The 14,144-nt window shown below is 50.0% G+C and overlaps 6 protein-coding genes across 6 annotated transcripts; 2 read left to right on the forward strand and 4 right to left on the reverse strand.

Moving 5' to 3' along the window:
• Window positions 1-290: 290 nt before the first annotated feature.
• On the forward strand, window positions 291-1,872 carry LEU2 (3-isopropylmalate dehydrogenase; the record flags this gene model as incomplete). Its single annotated transcript, XM_076628905.1, has 4 exons — window positions 291-333; window positions 625-798; window positions 878-1,405; window positions 1,481-1,872. 4 exons carry the CDS (start codon window positions 291-293, stop codon window positions 1,870-1,872), a joined length of 1,137 nt encoding a protein of 378 aa, XP_076491088.1.
• A 469-nt stretch (window positions 1,873-2,341) lies between these two features.
• JCM6883_002223 (protein-tyrosine phosphatase Siw14 family protein) lies at window positions 2,342-4,717 on the forward strand (the record flags this gene model as incomplete). The annotated part of the gene is made up of 5 exons (XM_076628906.1): window positions 2,342-3,789; window positions 3,859-3,921; window positions 3,988-4,120; window positions 4,199-4,345; window positions 4,475-4,717. The coding sequence occupies 5 exons, from the start codon at window positions 2,342-2,344 to the stop codon at window positions 4,715-4,717; spliced, it is 2,034 nt and encodes a 677-aa protein (XP_076491089.1).
• A 563-nt stretch (window positions 4,718-5,280) lies between these two features.
• JCM6883_002224 (uncharacterized protein) lies at window positions 5,281-7,711 on the reverse strand (the record flags this gene model as incomplete). The annotated part of the gene is made up of 10 exons (XM_076628907.1): window positions 5,281-5,293; window positions 5,364-5,396; window positions 5,469-5,604; window positions 5,675-5,722; window positions 5,795-6,089; window positions 6,193-6,420; window positions 6,491-6,785; window positions 6,852-7,028; window positions 7,091-7,275; window positions 7,346-7,711. The coding sequence occupies 10 exons, from the start codon at window positions 7,709-7,711 to the stop codon at window positions 5,281-5,283; spliced, it is 1,776 nt and encodes a 591-aa protein (XP_076491090.1).
• Window positions 7,712-7,973: 262 nt separating this feature from the next.
• Window positions 7,974-10,533, reverse strand: JCM6883_002225 (NADH:flavin oxidoreductase/NADH oxidase; the record flags this gene model as incomplete). The annotated part of the gene is made up of 14 exons (XM_076628908.1): window positions 7,974-8,054; window positions 8,121-8,177; window positions 8,358-8,483; window positions 8,646-8,689; window positions 8,746-8,803; window positions 8,867-9,032; window positions 9,150-9,218; window positions 9,288-9,318; window positions 9,382-9,609; window positions 9,703-9,716; window positions 9,792-9,882; window positions 9,967-10,006; window positions 10,085-10,214; window positions 10,322-10,533. The coding sequence occupies 14 exons, from the start codon at window positions 10,531-10,533 to the stop codon at window positions 7,974-7,976; spliced, it is 1,347 nt and encodes a 448-aa protein (XP_076491091.1).
• An 861-nt stretch (window positions 10,534-11,394) lies between these two features.
• JCM6883_002226 (uncharacterized protein) lies at window positions 11,395-11,881 on the reverse strand (the record flags this gene model as incomplete). The annotated part of the gene is made up of 2 exons (XM_076628909.1): window positions 11,395-11,527; window positions 11,595-11,881. 2 exons carry the CDS (start codon window positions 11,879-11,881, stop codon window positions 11,395-11,397), a joined length of 420 nt encoding a protein of 139 aa, XP_076491092.1.
• A 472-nt stretch (window positions 11,882-12,353) lies between these two features.
• On the reverse strand, window positions 12,354-13,992 carry AIM22 (putative lipoate--protein ligase; the record flags this gene model as incomplete). Its single annotated transcript, XM_076628910.1, has 10 exons — window positions 12,354-12,578; window positions 12,647-12,709; window positions 12,772-12,834; window positions 12,894-13,040; window positions 13,099-13,193; window positions 13,249-13,420; window positions 13,479-13,568; window positions 13,631-13,712; window positions 13,778-13,836; window positions 13,894-13,992. 10 exons carry the CDS (start codon window positions 13,990-13,992, stop codon window positions 12,354-12,356), a joined length of 1,095 nt encoding a protein of 364 aa, XP_076491093.1.
• Window positions 13,993-14,144: the final 152 nt, after the last annotated feature.

Here is a 14,144-nt window from a genome sequence, read left to right on the forward strand (position 1 = left end):
TGTTGGGTTTCTAGTGGGTCGAGGGCGCGGCTGAGGTTGTTTGGGTGGGAAGAAGGCGAAGTTTGATGAAGGCTCGAAAAAAGTTTTAGGAAAACGATCAAGAAAATCCGCTGGTTTATCCTTCGAGATTGAAGGGTATAGAGTGTTCGAGGTCGTTTCTGAACTCTCTACAAGTGCAGTTTGAAGCGTAGTCGATAGAATCCGAGGAGATAAACGGATTCGATCCTCGGAAGTTTCCGAAACTTGTCGTTTCTCCTCTCTTCCTCACTCCCACTCGCCCATTCGAAATCATGCCCACTCTCAGTATCGTAGCTCTCCCCGGTGACGGTATCGGTAAGCTCCCATTCGTTGCGCTCTCCTCTCCTTCCCCCCGCCGAACCTTGACTCGGACGACAACCGCTACTCGATACACCGCTGCCGGAGCTCTACGATCGCCATAGAAAGTCACAAGAACACCTCACAAAGGCCTTGAGCCGGTGAATCCTCGCTCACAAGAGGGGGACGGGAAGCAATGACAACGTCGCTTTCGGCACCTAACTTCGACTAGCTTCGCTTCATCACACTCGTATGCAGTTCACGAACGCTCTAGCTGACATCCACCCTCTCCTCGTCATGCGTGAACAGGTCCCGAAGTCGCTGCACAAGCTGTCCGAGTTCTCGAAACTCTCTCTGCTCACTCCGACCTGAAATTCAACGTCAAAGAACACGATTTCGGAGGAATCGCTATCGACAACCACCAGAACCCTCTCCCCGACTCTACCTTGAAGGCTTGTCAAGAAGCCGATGCGATCCTTCTCGGTTCGTCTCCCTCACTTTCCTCCCTCTCTCTCTCTCCCTCTCGTGACTTTGGAGACTGACGTTCTTTCTGTTCGAGTAGGTGCTGTCGGAGGACCTAAATGGGGTACTCACCCTACCCTTCGTCCCGAAGTCGGACTCTTGAAACTCCGTAAAGAACTCGGTTTATACGCCAATATTCGTCCCGCCTTGTTCCCTGCTCCTTCTCTCGTCGCCCACTCTCCTCTCAAAGAACACATCGCTCAAGGAACTTCCATCGTCGTCGTTCGTGAGCTCATCGGCGGTATTTACTTCGGAGATCGTCGAGAAGCGGTCGTAGGAGCGACGGAAGGAGAAGACGCCGTTGCGTTCGATGCTTGTACTTACTCGGTCAAGGAAGTCGAAAGGATCACTCGTTTGGCGGGATACCTTGCCGGTCTCAGTAACCCTCCTTTGGAGGTTCATTCGGTAGACAAGGCGAACGTGTTGGCGACTTCGAGGTTGTGGAGAAGGGTCGTTGGGGAGACGATGGAGAAGGAATTCCCGGAGTTGAAGTTGGATCATTCGTTGGTTGATTCGGCTTCGATGGTTATTTGTTCGAACCCGAGGAAATTGAACGGAATCGTCTTGAGTGAGTTTTTCTCTCTCGCTTTTCTCGTCTCGTTGAAAACCTTGACTGACTCTTGCCGGCCACTTTTCGCTGCAGCTGAGAACTTGTTCGGAGATATCCTCTCTGACGAGACTTCTGTCATCCCTGGATCTCTCGGACTTCTCCCCTCCGCCTCTCTCGGAGGAATCCCTGACGGAAAATCCCGTATCCCCGGTCTCTACGAGCCGATCCACGGTTCCGCTCCCGACATCGCCGGACAAGGGATCGCGAACCCGATCGGAACGATCCTATCGATCGCGTTGATGTTGAGGTATTCGTTCGGAGAGGAAGAGAAAGCGAAATTGGTCGAAGAGGCGGTTAGGATCGTGTTGGATGATGAGAAGAGTGGAGGGTTCGCGTTCAAGACGAAGGATTTGGGTGGAGAGAAAAAGACGGGAGAGGTTGGGGATAAGGTCGTCGAGGTCCTTGAGGGGTTGTTGAAAAAGTAAAGAAAGAGAGAGAAAGGAGGTTGTTTTGTTTTTTTGCATATCATTCAAAAGCGAGTAGAGTACTCTCACGATGTTCAGTATTCACATGACTTGATAGAGATGAGCATGAGCGAGAGAGAGGGGAGATCGAAAACGATTTCCGATTCACGCGAGCGAGCGAATCTTGAGCGAGAGAAACGCTCTCTCTCTTCTCTCTTCTCAGTTCGACCGACTTTCCCGCCTCTCTCCTCCTCGAGAGAGGCTTTCCTCGCTCCCACTTCCCAACTCTCGACCTTCACAGAGGTCATATACTTTCACTAGTAACCCACCCAAGCGCTCCCTCTTTCGACATGAATCAATAAACTCGTTCCTCACCAACCCGGAATCTACCGCTCCCCTCCTCCCCCTGCTCTCCCGGCCTGTTCATTCTCTCTCCAAACCGATTCAGTACGACTTAGGACTCCACTCGCAAGTAGTAAACGCGCAAGAGATGTCGTCGAGAAGAATTGATCGAGACGAGACCGAACGACTCGTCAACTCTTCAAACTCAGACTCGGTCACTCCGGTGAGTTCGGCGACAGAAAGACCACCAGAATGGATGTTACGAATCATGCAGGAACGAGGTAGAGGAGACAGTGGGGGGACATCAATTGGGATGAGAATGAAACTGGATTTAGGCGAGGAAAGTGGGTCGTGTGAGTTGGGACATCAACCCGAAACGATGATGGAGGATGGGATGAGTCAAGGGGAAAGAGGAGATACACCCAGAGTTAGTTGTTCGCAAGATGAGAAGGGACCAAGAGGAGCAGGACAAGGAGAGGGACGAGAGGGAGAAGTTACTCGTCAGTTGCTCGGCGAAGCATTATCATCAGTCGATATTCCAACACCTCAACCGAACGAGTCTTGTCCTATCGACGCGACAGAGGGAGAAGCCAGTCAGTGTGTCGTTCAACCTTCCCCTTCTCCTCATCACGAATTCTCCTCGGCTTCTTCAAACTCTTCGCACGCATCTACTTCGACTCGATACGGAGGAGGAGGATACACTACGGCGGGATCGTCGTCGTCGGCATCTTCATCAGGGTTCTCGAGTCGAGCCTCGGGAAGCTCAATCACTTCAGATTCTTCCGTTACGACTTTCTCCGTCTCTTCCCATGAACGCGACCGCGAGAAGGAGAAGACGTATCATCATTCGAAGGAATATGACTTGGGAAGAGGTAGAGGCAGAGGGAGATCTTATTCGGCGGAACCGTTCGAATTCAATCAAGGAGAATCGGGAGGAGGACCTTCGTCGATTGCGTCGATCGCTTCGCAAGGACCCGGACTCTACCAGTCCCTGACCGCGAGCCCGACCTTTTCTTCACCTCCGCACGATTTCAACCCTTCGCCTCAGCATCGCTTCTCTGATCATTCTCCTCTCACGCTCTCCCCGAATCCCTCGAGATCTACTTCTTTCGACCTTCTATCACCCTCGACGTCGAAAGCGACCGAAGCAGGAGGAGGAGGTCGAGACTCGACAATCTTACCCTCTCACCCTACTCGCACGCACTTACCGTTCGCGCCAAGGTCTTCTTCTCCAACTCCCTCAACTTCAACACTAACGATCGACACTCCCGCCTTCTCTTCACCTCCTGCGCCACCTCTCCCTCATCCTCCTTCGACTCTTTCTCACTATGTCTCTCCCCCTCGTTCACCCTCACTTAAAGGGAAAGAAAAAGCCCTCCCACACCCTCTTCCTCTTCCTTCTCCACCTCGTTCGACCCTCACCCTCACAACCACTACAACCCTCTCCGAAGCCGGCTCATCCGAGGAAGAAGAGGATGAGAGGACCCTGTACCCGCCAGAGAATTTCGCGATTGTTGTTCCCGGGATTTTCAGGAGTAGTTTCCCTAGGAAGAAGAACTTCGGGTTTTTGAAATCGTTGGGACTCAAGAGCGTCCTGTGAGTCTTACAACTACCCAGTCTTCGTTTAGGAGATAATCGAGACTAAGTCGTTGTTGTGTTTCGCAGAACGTTGATTCAAGATGAGTATCCTCAAGAGAACCTCGATTTCCTCGAGCAAGAAGGGATCCAGTGCGTTCGTTCTCCTGGACCTCACTTCTGACCGAAGCTGACGGTGTGCGAGGACCATCGTATCAGATTGTTTCAATTCCCGATTCCGGGTAACAAAGAACCTTTCGTTCATATCCCAGACGACAAGATCGTTGCTGCGATGGCAGTGTTACTCGATACTCGAAACCATCCACTCCTCATTCATTGTAATAAAGGAAAAGTACGTTTCTCTTCCTCTCCTCTCCCTTCTTTCCTTTCTCGTTTACTGACGAGTTCGATCTTCACTTTGTGGGATTAGCATCGAACCGGTTGTCTCGTCGGAGTATTGAGGAGGTTACAAACCTGGTCGTTGACCGCGATCTTCGACGAGTATAGGAGGTATAGTCATCCGAAATCGAGGCAAATGGATTTACAATTCATTGAGGCTTTCAAAGGACTCGATCTCGTTAGTCCTCTCCCTTCTCCCTCCTCCCTATCCTTCTCGCTCTCCCTTCTCCCATTTCCTTTCCCATCTTCCTTCCTTCTCTTTGCTCCTCGATCGACGGAGCACTGACCGTTTTGATGTGACGAGTAGATATGGGATCTCGCCTCGCAAAACCGACCCCATCTCCCCTCTTGGGCATGCACGACCCCTTATTCGACTCCTCAGAGAGGGAAAGTACCGACGGAGGCAAAGACGAAGGAAAGGAATAGTTCGAGAGCGCCGACGAGACCGAGCTCGATCAAAGACGTTGAAGCGACCACGAGACTGATCGAAGCCGAGGAGGAGAAGGAGGGAGGTGAAGGAGCGAAGGGAGGAGAGGGAAAGGTTTCATAGTCGTCGGCAATCGGAGGAGGAGGAACGTCGCTACTTTCACTTTCTCATCAGTTTCTTTCAAACACGAATCCGCTTTACGCTCGCCCTCTCCTTCTCCTCTATCTCTGCCCACCTCCTTCGATCGTCTCCCTCCTCTCCTCTCTTCGCCGTTCTTTCAGTCATTTCTCTCAAGCCTAATTTTTTGTTGTTTTTTGTGCTTTACCACTCGCTCCACTCTCCCTCTCGCAATCCTGTTGTAGATATAGCACTACGAATAGTTTTTACCCTCATTCTCTTTCGCTTCTGCTCTCTCGCAAGGGAAAGAAGTCCTCGAAACGTTGAAACCGAACAGAGGGGGTTCGTTCGCTTTCGTTATGAGGCGGCGGATCTCTCTCGGATCGATATCACATCCCTTTAGTCTTTGTCCGGGTCTTGTGAGATTTCGAGAGTCTTCCGCTGTCTAGCTGAGTTTGAGAGAGTAGTATTACGACAAAAGTGACTAAATGCAGCGATACAAAGTTAAGGAGAAGATGCGTGTTGCGAGATGCGACAGAGAATAAGATTATCGAGTTGATTCCTTTCCGTTACCCAAGAGACCTGTATGAGACATTGCTCAATTGCGTTCAGTCATTCGTGAACAGGCTGACTGAGCGCAATGAAAACTCACCAATTCTGAGCCATTTCCTCAAAACTCTTCAAACTGTGATCCCGTTGACCTGAAACCATCAGTCACCTGACCCTGCATCAAGGTTCGAAGAAAACGCGAACTCACGAGCTATCGAGGGAACAATCCAATTCTTTCGGAAGCTTTCCTTTATTCTTCTTTTTGACGATTCGAGTGTATTCGGGATCCATGTGAGGGTTGAAGATCTGGATGGTTGAACCTTCTTTACCTCGGAGCCATGTAGCTGCATCGCGGGAAAGGGGACGATGAGTGACGAGAAAGAAGAGAAAGGGAGGAGGGCAGGGAGAACTCACGGATCTTCCCGAATCCACTTCTTAAAGTGAGAATCTGAAAGTCGGTACCTATCAATCGATGATACGTAAGCGCTACTTTTTCCTACGACTCAAACCGTAGAGAGAAGGAAGCTCGCTCACCAGCAAAAATCCAACTCTCGGCAACAGTTCTCAAAAACCCATCACTAGCACCCTTCACTCCCTTCCATTTCGAACTCCCCGTCGTAATCTCTACATGACTCTGTTTCAAACCCGTCACGATGACTTTGTCGGGATAGGTAGAGAGGGCGTCGAGTTCGAGAGTACGGGAATCACTGATCAAGTACCAGAGGACTTTTTGCGAGGGGTGAGCGTAACGACGGGAGATGGATTCGGCACAGCGGAAGTATTGAGAATGCCGGGAGACGGTGTTGATCGCATCTTTGCGGGAGGCGTACTAGTAGAAAGCGATAAAGTGTGAGCGATCCGGCTCGTGCTTTTCAAACAGGGCGAGAGAAGTCGACAGGAGGTGGCTCGAAGAGAGAGAGAGAGAGACATACCATACTCGTATCACCCGTCCGAACCTGAATCCCGATCACGAAGTACTCCGGCAGCGAAAAGAGCGAAGTATACCGATTGATGAAATCGAGAACGGATCGTTTTGGTCGAATGAGATAGTTTAGGAGACACGAGTACGCCGTCGTGAGGTTCAATCCGAGATTCTCGAGTAGAGGAGCGACTGAAGGATAGCTGAAAGAACGGATCACGACTCCTCGATTGAATGCGAGCTGTCGAGTACGAACTCGCCGAACGTTCAGCTCAAGTGAATTTGGAGCGTGACGGAGAGAACGGCCTGACCTTTAGCCAAGGCGTTACACCTCCATTCGAATAATTCCCAACGAATCCAGGGAAGAACTCATCAATTTTCTCTTCTTCCCAATTATGAGCATCGATCGTCTTGATCGATTCAACCAACGTCTCGTTCCTATATATCCGTTGAGGTAGAGTCTTTGACGAGTTGCTGAAAGGTCGTGACCAGTCGATGTGAGGGGAATCGAACAACATGTCGAAGGGAGCTGGTTGTTCCCATGAAATCGAGAATGCTCGGTTCGTGAGAATGCTATAGAGGAAGGTTGTGACCATTCCCAGGAACCTGCAGTCAATCTATATCGTCAGTGATGCAGCAAGAGCAGGAGGTTAGGGGAGATGGAGAACTGACCGATCCGCAATTCCACCACATAATTCTCCAGCCGCACACGAGAACTCGAGCAAACTAGGTTCCCTTTCCCCCTTCATCATCTCCTCGTGTAGTTTCGTATACTCTTCTTCCCATTTCCCCTTCTCACAAGCTTGTACCGGTCTCCCAGTCTTCCATTCCTCAACTAAATCCGAATATCTGATCCTCACTCAAGCTCATCAATCGCCATCACCTTCAAGAACCGAGAGATGATCACTCACTTGTCAATCAATCCATCGATGAACAACCCAGGACCTTCACCCTCTCGAGGCGGAGCAGAATGTCGTTCGGCTCTCGGACGTTCTCGAATCCTTTCCGGCGGTTCACTCGCTCCTAACCCGATTCCAGTCGCTCCCATACTCTCAGTCCTCGTCATCTGAAGCCACTCAAGCGTTTGATTCTGTCTCTGCACGCTCGTCGAAGGAGTGGTCAGCTCTCGAGAACGAGAAAGAGAGAAAGAGCGAGCGAAACTCAACTGATGATAACGTTCCCAAGACCTTGTACAAGCTCTCGTGAGCATCCGGAGTACTCCACTCGTACTCCCTCAGCCTCTGATCCTCTTCACTCCATTCCCTCGATTCCTGTTCAATTCCATCTTGATTCTCCTCCCTCGCTACCTCCTCTCCCTCGATGTAGCGCTGTATCCGATCGGATAGAGGTCTTATCGATTTATTCTGCGTGTAATGAGCTCCCCCGAGGAGGATGCCGAGGAGTAAAGAGGGAACAAAGATCAAGATTAAACATCGAGTGATTCGCCGTCGAGGGGGATGATACGCGTGTTGTGAGGAATCGGAAGAGGGGAGAAGAGGTTTATGGACCTCTAGAGAGCCGGCGGAGACCATATGAGGAAGGAGAAGAGGAGGACTTCACGCGAATCGAATAATTCTCGCAAGAGACGCGCGAAACTGAATCTCTCCCTCTCGAAAGAGCGCTCTTTGTGGAAGGAGTAGGAGACAGACAAAACGCAGATTGCACAGATACTTCTTTTGAGAGAGACTAGTAAATCACGACACGAGCTTTCCTTTTCCTTTTTCCCTTTTTGTGACAAAACTTCTTTCCAACTCGCTTTCTCGTTCCGATTCGACAAGCTTCTTTTCAGGCAATTCAGTTGGCAGGCAACTTCTTGAACATCCTAGTCCAAGCACGTTGGTTTTGACAAGGTACGTTGACGACGCAACCCAATTCCTGTTCCATTCGAACGAAAACATCAGCATCATCAAAGTTAGCTGATTCAGGAGAGTAGAAATTGACCATTGCCCAATCGAAGCACAAGTCGGGGTGCCTAAGGTACTCCCTGGCAACACTGATCTATTGTTCTCATTAACCGACAAGCGATTTTGGCGTCAGTACCCGTTCGTGAGACGTGAAAAAGAGCGTAGAGCTCGAGAAAGGGTCCACGGGGAGAGAGGGAAGGAGAAGAGAGAGGGAAGGAGAAGAGAGAGGGAAGGAGAAAAGAGAGAGAAGAGATTGAGAGGAAAGAACTCAAACGATATCAGCTTTTCCTTCTTTGAGGATCGATTCGGCTTGAGTTCCATTCGTGATGAGTCCTACGGTCGAAATTGGGATCTTCTTGTCCTCGGGGAGAGACTTCTTGATCGCTTCAGCGAGGGGGACCTATGAACCGAAAGAAAGGGGGAAATGAGTGAGTGAGTTAGTTATCGTTTCGATCCCTTTCCACCGATGATGGAGTGTCCTCGATTCTCCGATGAAGAACATCAGCTCTCTCAGGAGAGAGAGGGACTGGGTCGAAAGAAGAAGAAGGGGTCGGGAACGCACTTGGTAAGAAGGGAAAGTTTTGATGACTTGTTTCGGATCGTTACCTGTCAACGAGCAACTCAGTACTCAAACCTTCTTCGCAAAGGGAGGAATGAGTTACCTCCCGACGAGATATCAGCAACGTCGATACCGAGTTTGATCGCTTCTCCGATGTAGATCTGTTCGAAGGAATCCTCTCACCAAGTTGTCCTCAACGTGTAGAGAAAGACTCGAAGACGAACCTTTGATTGTTCGATACCCCACGACAACCATTCCTGAGTCTTCTCGTCACGTTCTCCTCGAGGACTCCATTCGGTTCCAGAGATACGGAGGGCGAGAACGACCGAATCGGGAACGACGGAACGAACGACTTGGATGATCTCGAGTGGGAAACGCATACGGTTCTCCCTAGTTATAGTCGAATGGAAGGAGAGAGATAAGACGAGGGAGGGAGAGGAGAAAGAGGAAACTCAGCTTTGTCCTCGGTTTCGAATTCGAGGGTAGAAGGGGCGATGGAAAGCTTACAAGGATCCACCGTAGTTGTCGGTACGAGTGTTGGAGATGGGAGAGAGGAAGTTGTGCAAGAGGTAGCCGCTAGAGGGAGCAAAGGAAGAAGTCAGTGTGCGACTGAAAGGTGAAAACGAAGAGAAAATCGATCTTTACTGAGCCGAATGAACCTCGATGAGATCCGCACCTAATTCGAGAGAAGAAGTCAAGGATGCTCTACACGGGAAGAGTGCAAGTGAAATTGACTCACCAGCATCGACCGCTCGAACAGCAGCTTCTTTCCAAGCATCGAGGACTTGTTTGAACTCTTGAGTTCCCATTTCCTTCGGGTGAGGGTACTTTCCAGATTCGTGAGGAATCGCCGAAGGAGCGATTACGTCGTCGGGCCAACCATCTCCTTCTTTCGAAGCGATGTCGCATGCGAGGTGAGGAGAAGAAGTCGAATCAGAGAGGAAGGGAGCGAGAGTTGAAGCTTTACCTGTAGAAAGATGCGTAAAAAACGATCAGCAAGGAGGAAAAGAAACAAGATCCTGAAGAAACGAGTAAAATAGGGAAGGAAAAATGAGCTTACGGCCAGCGTGAGCACTACAGAGCAGTCGAGGAGCGTTAGAAAGGCAGGCAGGAGAGGAGTAGGAGAGAGAGAAGAAAGAAAGAGCGAACATTTGCACTCCAGCGCGAGCTCCGTGAGCTTTGATGAATTCGATGATCGATTCCAACGCATCCTTTTGGCGATCGTTCCAGAGACCCGAGTCTATATCACCCCAGAGTAATCTGATGAGTATTGGGTCCGAGGAGGAAGCGCAATCGCGGGAAGAAGAAAGAAACGAAAACTCACCTTGAGGAGAGATCCTTCCACGAGGTTCAACAGCGAGAGCCTTATCCCACGACCCCCAGCTCGTCAGTGACTCGTCGAATAGGAGATCGAAAGAGAGGGAGAGAGAGCAAGAACTGACTTCAGTCATGACCATGGCAGCACCTTTTTGCGCAAAAGTTCCCAATTCGACAAATTGATGAGGCGTCAAAACTCCCATCATCTCTCCTTTACTTTCACACGAGTATTGACACATTGGGCTGACCCAAATCCTACACCATCACCATCCACCTTTTCCGTCAGCTTTCCCCCCCCCCCCTTTCTCCTTTTTGCGATTGAGCGAGTGAAAAAAGAGTGATGAAGTGAATTTTCGACTCACCTGTTCTTGAATTCGACTTTGGCAGTTTCTCCAATCGTGATCGGAGTGAACAATTTCGGTAAATGTTGGTTTTGAGGCCAATCGCGAGGAGAGAGGGCAGTACCGGCGGGAGGAGTAGTCAAAGGGATAGAGATTCCCTTTGAGTGTTTGAGAGGGGCGCTACGAGCCATGAAGGGACAGTAGTCGGTGCATTCATCGTGAAGAGTAGTCATGGCTGGTGCGAGCGAGGTTGGGAGTGAGAGAAGAAGGGGTGAGAAGAGAGAGGAAAAGAGAGGAAGAGCGAAAGACTCGGAAAGTCAGACGAGTCTCCAAGAGCGTTTCCAGACTCCGCGGAGTGCTCCGATTGCAAGCGAGGAGACGGCCTCGACGCTCAACAGTCTCGTACAGACAGACTGTTCGTCTGATACAGTCCGCTATCGAACGTGTCCTCCTTGTTTAGCTTTCTCTCGTTGACCGCGAACCTCCTCGTCGCTCTCTGTCCTCACAAAACGAATCATCGCAAGGAAGCCCCTCAATCCTTCCTTCCTTCCACATCTCGAACGAATAAGAGAAGCGATATTTGTTTTGTTCTGACCGGGTTGTATCAATTACTCATAACACAAAAAGAAGGGGAAGCTTAGAACTTGATGAAGTTCTTGGCCTTGGCCTTTTGTACTCGGAGGACGTTGAAGCTACAGATCAAGGAAGAGAGTCGCCGAGTTGGAGAGATCGTGTCAAAGGAGGGAGGGTCGAGGTAGGGGTAAGGAGGAAGAAGGGAAAGAGAAGAGACGAAACGAAAATCAATCAGTTTTCTGTTCGATCTTTCAACTCGTATCACCCTCCACTCTCTGCCTCTTGTAACCGTCATGTAGCTTTTGAAACTGCATCACAATCACAAGAGAGAGAAGAGAAGAGGGAGGCAAGGGAACGAAACAAAAGAGGGACTCACCGAACGGTCTTGGAAAGAGGACGGCATTGACCAACGGTAACGACGTCACCGACCTCGACACGGAAAGCGGGGGAGCAGTGAACGGCGACGTTCTTGTGGCGCTTCTCGTCTAACCAAAACCGAAAGAGGAAAACGAAAATTGGCATTAGTTTCCCATCTTCTCTTTCTCGATGATCATTCCGTGTCCCTGTTTCCCTCGTTCTAGCTGATACCATCCTCTAATGTTCTCTTGTTCTTGCAAAGTCGAGATAGTCGGGTGGAGAGTCGCGGAAGGGGAGCTATTTCGAAAGTCGAGGGAAATTGGGAAAAGCTGAAGAGGAAATTGAAGACTAACACCTCGAGTACTTGGGGACAAAGTGGAGGTATTCACGACGGATGACGATGGTGCGGGTCATCTTGGTCGAGACGACCTTTCCAGTCAAGATACGACCTCGGATCGAAACGAGTCCGGTGAAGGGGCACTTCTTGTCAATGTAAGTACCCTCGATCGCCTCTCGAGGAGTCTTGAACCCGAGTCCGACCTCCTTGTACCAACGGCGGTCCTTGCCAGCGACCTTGCGAGAGGTGGTGGAAACCTTGGAGTTGTGGAACAAAGGTTGCTTCTGGAAGGACTTTTCAACTTGTTCGGCCATGATCTACTCAGCCCAATCCCATTCGAATCGTCAGCTCTCCCTTGAGCCCCAATACGGCGCGTGAGATCGTGATTGATGAGAGTTGTTGAACTCAGCCGAAGTTCCCTCGATTATCTCCCAACTATCCTCCTCCTGACCGCTCCACTGCTCGTTCTGACTCCGTTCTAACACTAGCATAATCCACACGTCCTTCCCCTGTTCCTTCTCGTGCAGTTGTTGATCCATAACCCCATTTTTTTCACCTTCTCTGGCTTTTTTCTCTCCAACTCGATCTCTCCCTTCTCTGTCGGTCTGTACGGTCGTGCTGCGTCTTGGGTAGTTGATAGAACTGTCGTCTTACGGGAGGAAGGGGGTTGGCGAGCTTCTTGGGTCGGAGGAGTCACAGCGGGAAAATCCTCCTCTCCTTCTCTCTCTCCCCTCTCTCTCTCTCTTTATCGATTCAGGGGTAGTTTCAAATTCTCGCGATTCTCGTTTACATTTCCTTTCGCAACCAATTCACAACACTATCTAACAACTCCTTATATCTCCCTTCTTTCGTTCCCGCCAAGTACTCCCTCGTCTTCTCGATAGAACCGTATCGATCTCCTTCGAGGATTTCACATAACTCACTCGCGGCAGACCATAAATCGGCGTCGTCTGGTGGAGTTGCAACTGTTGCATTCGTGATTAATCCATGTCGAGATCGAAGAGATATCGTCTAAAGAGGATTGCGACGTAGTCAGGATTCGAAGCGAGAGAGGAGAAAGAGAAAGAGGGAGAACTGACCATTTCGTTTCCAGTGATTTCGTGAGTGAATTCAGGCGAGTTTCCGTATTGCCATTCCCAGGACTAGCCAAACGTGCACGAGGGTTAGCATTGTCTCCGAGGTAGACAAAGAGAGAGGCACTGACTTTGAGCTCTTCAATCGTTTTTCGAACGTATTCATTTCCCTCGATTTCTTCCTCTCCGATCCTCTGTCAACCAACCTGATCAGCTACCGACCACCAAGTACGATCCACGCGAGACGACTCACCTTGATCTCCCCACTGACGTTGTATCGTTCCGCAAACTCTTTCGAAACGTTCTCCACGAAACTTTCATGATCGATTTTATCGTTCCATTCTCTGAGGTTCCGTACAGGGGAAGGTACACTCGCTACTCCTTTCGTGATCATACCTTCCTACATCGCTCCATCAACTCGTCAGTCAGACGAAGTCGGGTAAAAGAGGAGAGCTCACCTTTTTCGTTCCGAGAACTCCTCGCAAGTTTGCGAGTTGAGCATCGATCAACATCGTTCCATGATGGTAAGCTCGATGATTGACCAACTTGAACGCTGATCCCGAGACGTGACCATCCCTCCGAAGAGTCAATCTCGGAAAGAGAGGGACAAGTAGGGAGAGAGCGACTCATCTTGAATTTCTCGACGCAAATATCGTTCCTCTCATTCACGTATGCTGGAATATCAAGCCGTTTCAGAGCAGAAGCAACTAGTTCTGCGTTCGTATTCCGGTTGAACTCGAGTCGAGGGACGAAGACGCAGTAATTCGTATTCCCTAGATCCTGCGGCCGAGGGTACCGTTAACATCGAAGACTCTAGTAAACGACACGACCGACTCACATGATACACTGTCCCACCACCGCTCTTCCGTCTAACGAAGGGGATTCCCAGCTCGTTCAATCGAGAGAGATTGATCTCTTTCCAAGGATTCTATTTCGTCGATTACCTCGTCAGCTTTAGAGCCACGTTTCCAGAGAGACACCGGAACCGACCTGGTTCCGACCGATGATGACACTAGGGACGTTTCGATAGAGGTACAATATCCGTTCGGATGGATCCGTCTTGCGAAACAACCTGCGAATTCGAAAACGAATCTTCTCAGTTTTGCTCCAGTTCGAGCCTTTGGAAGGGGAACTGACCAGTCTTCGAATGCTAAATTGAAATGAGGATCGTTCGAATCGGATACGTAGATATTAGGCTGTTCATGAGCTTGTTAGTCCGGAGAGAGGAGGGAAAGAGTTGAAGGATACATCACAAAGTCTCGGGCCGCAGATGTAGCAAAAGTTCTTCGTATAGTCTTCGGAGCAGGATGTAAGGGCCGTAGAGCTATTCTGGTCGGTATCCGCGCTGTCATGACGTCGAGAAGTGAGTTGAAAGAGGTCAACCTCGAGTCAGCTACTTTCGACTCTTACCACTTACTCCAAGACTCGTCTTACACCTCTGACTTCTCGCTAGACGATCACATACTCCCTCAAGCGCCGCTAGAAGCCCACTGGTCCCTCCTTT

The sequence above is a fragment of the Sporobolomyces salmoneus genome, assembly GCF_050403485.1.
Source record: "Sporobolomyces salmoneus JCM6883 DNA, S_salmoneus_JCM6883_v1_ctg3, whole genome shotgun sequence".
Taxonomy (NCBI): domain Eukaryota; kingdom Fungi; phylum Basidiomycota; class Microbotryomycetes; order Sporidiobolales; family Sporidiobolaceae; genus Sporobolomyces; species Sporobolomyces salmoneus.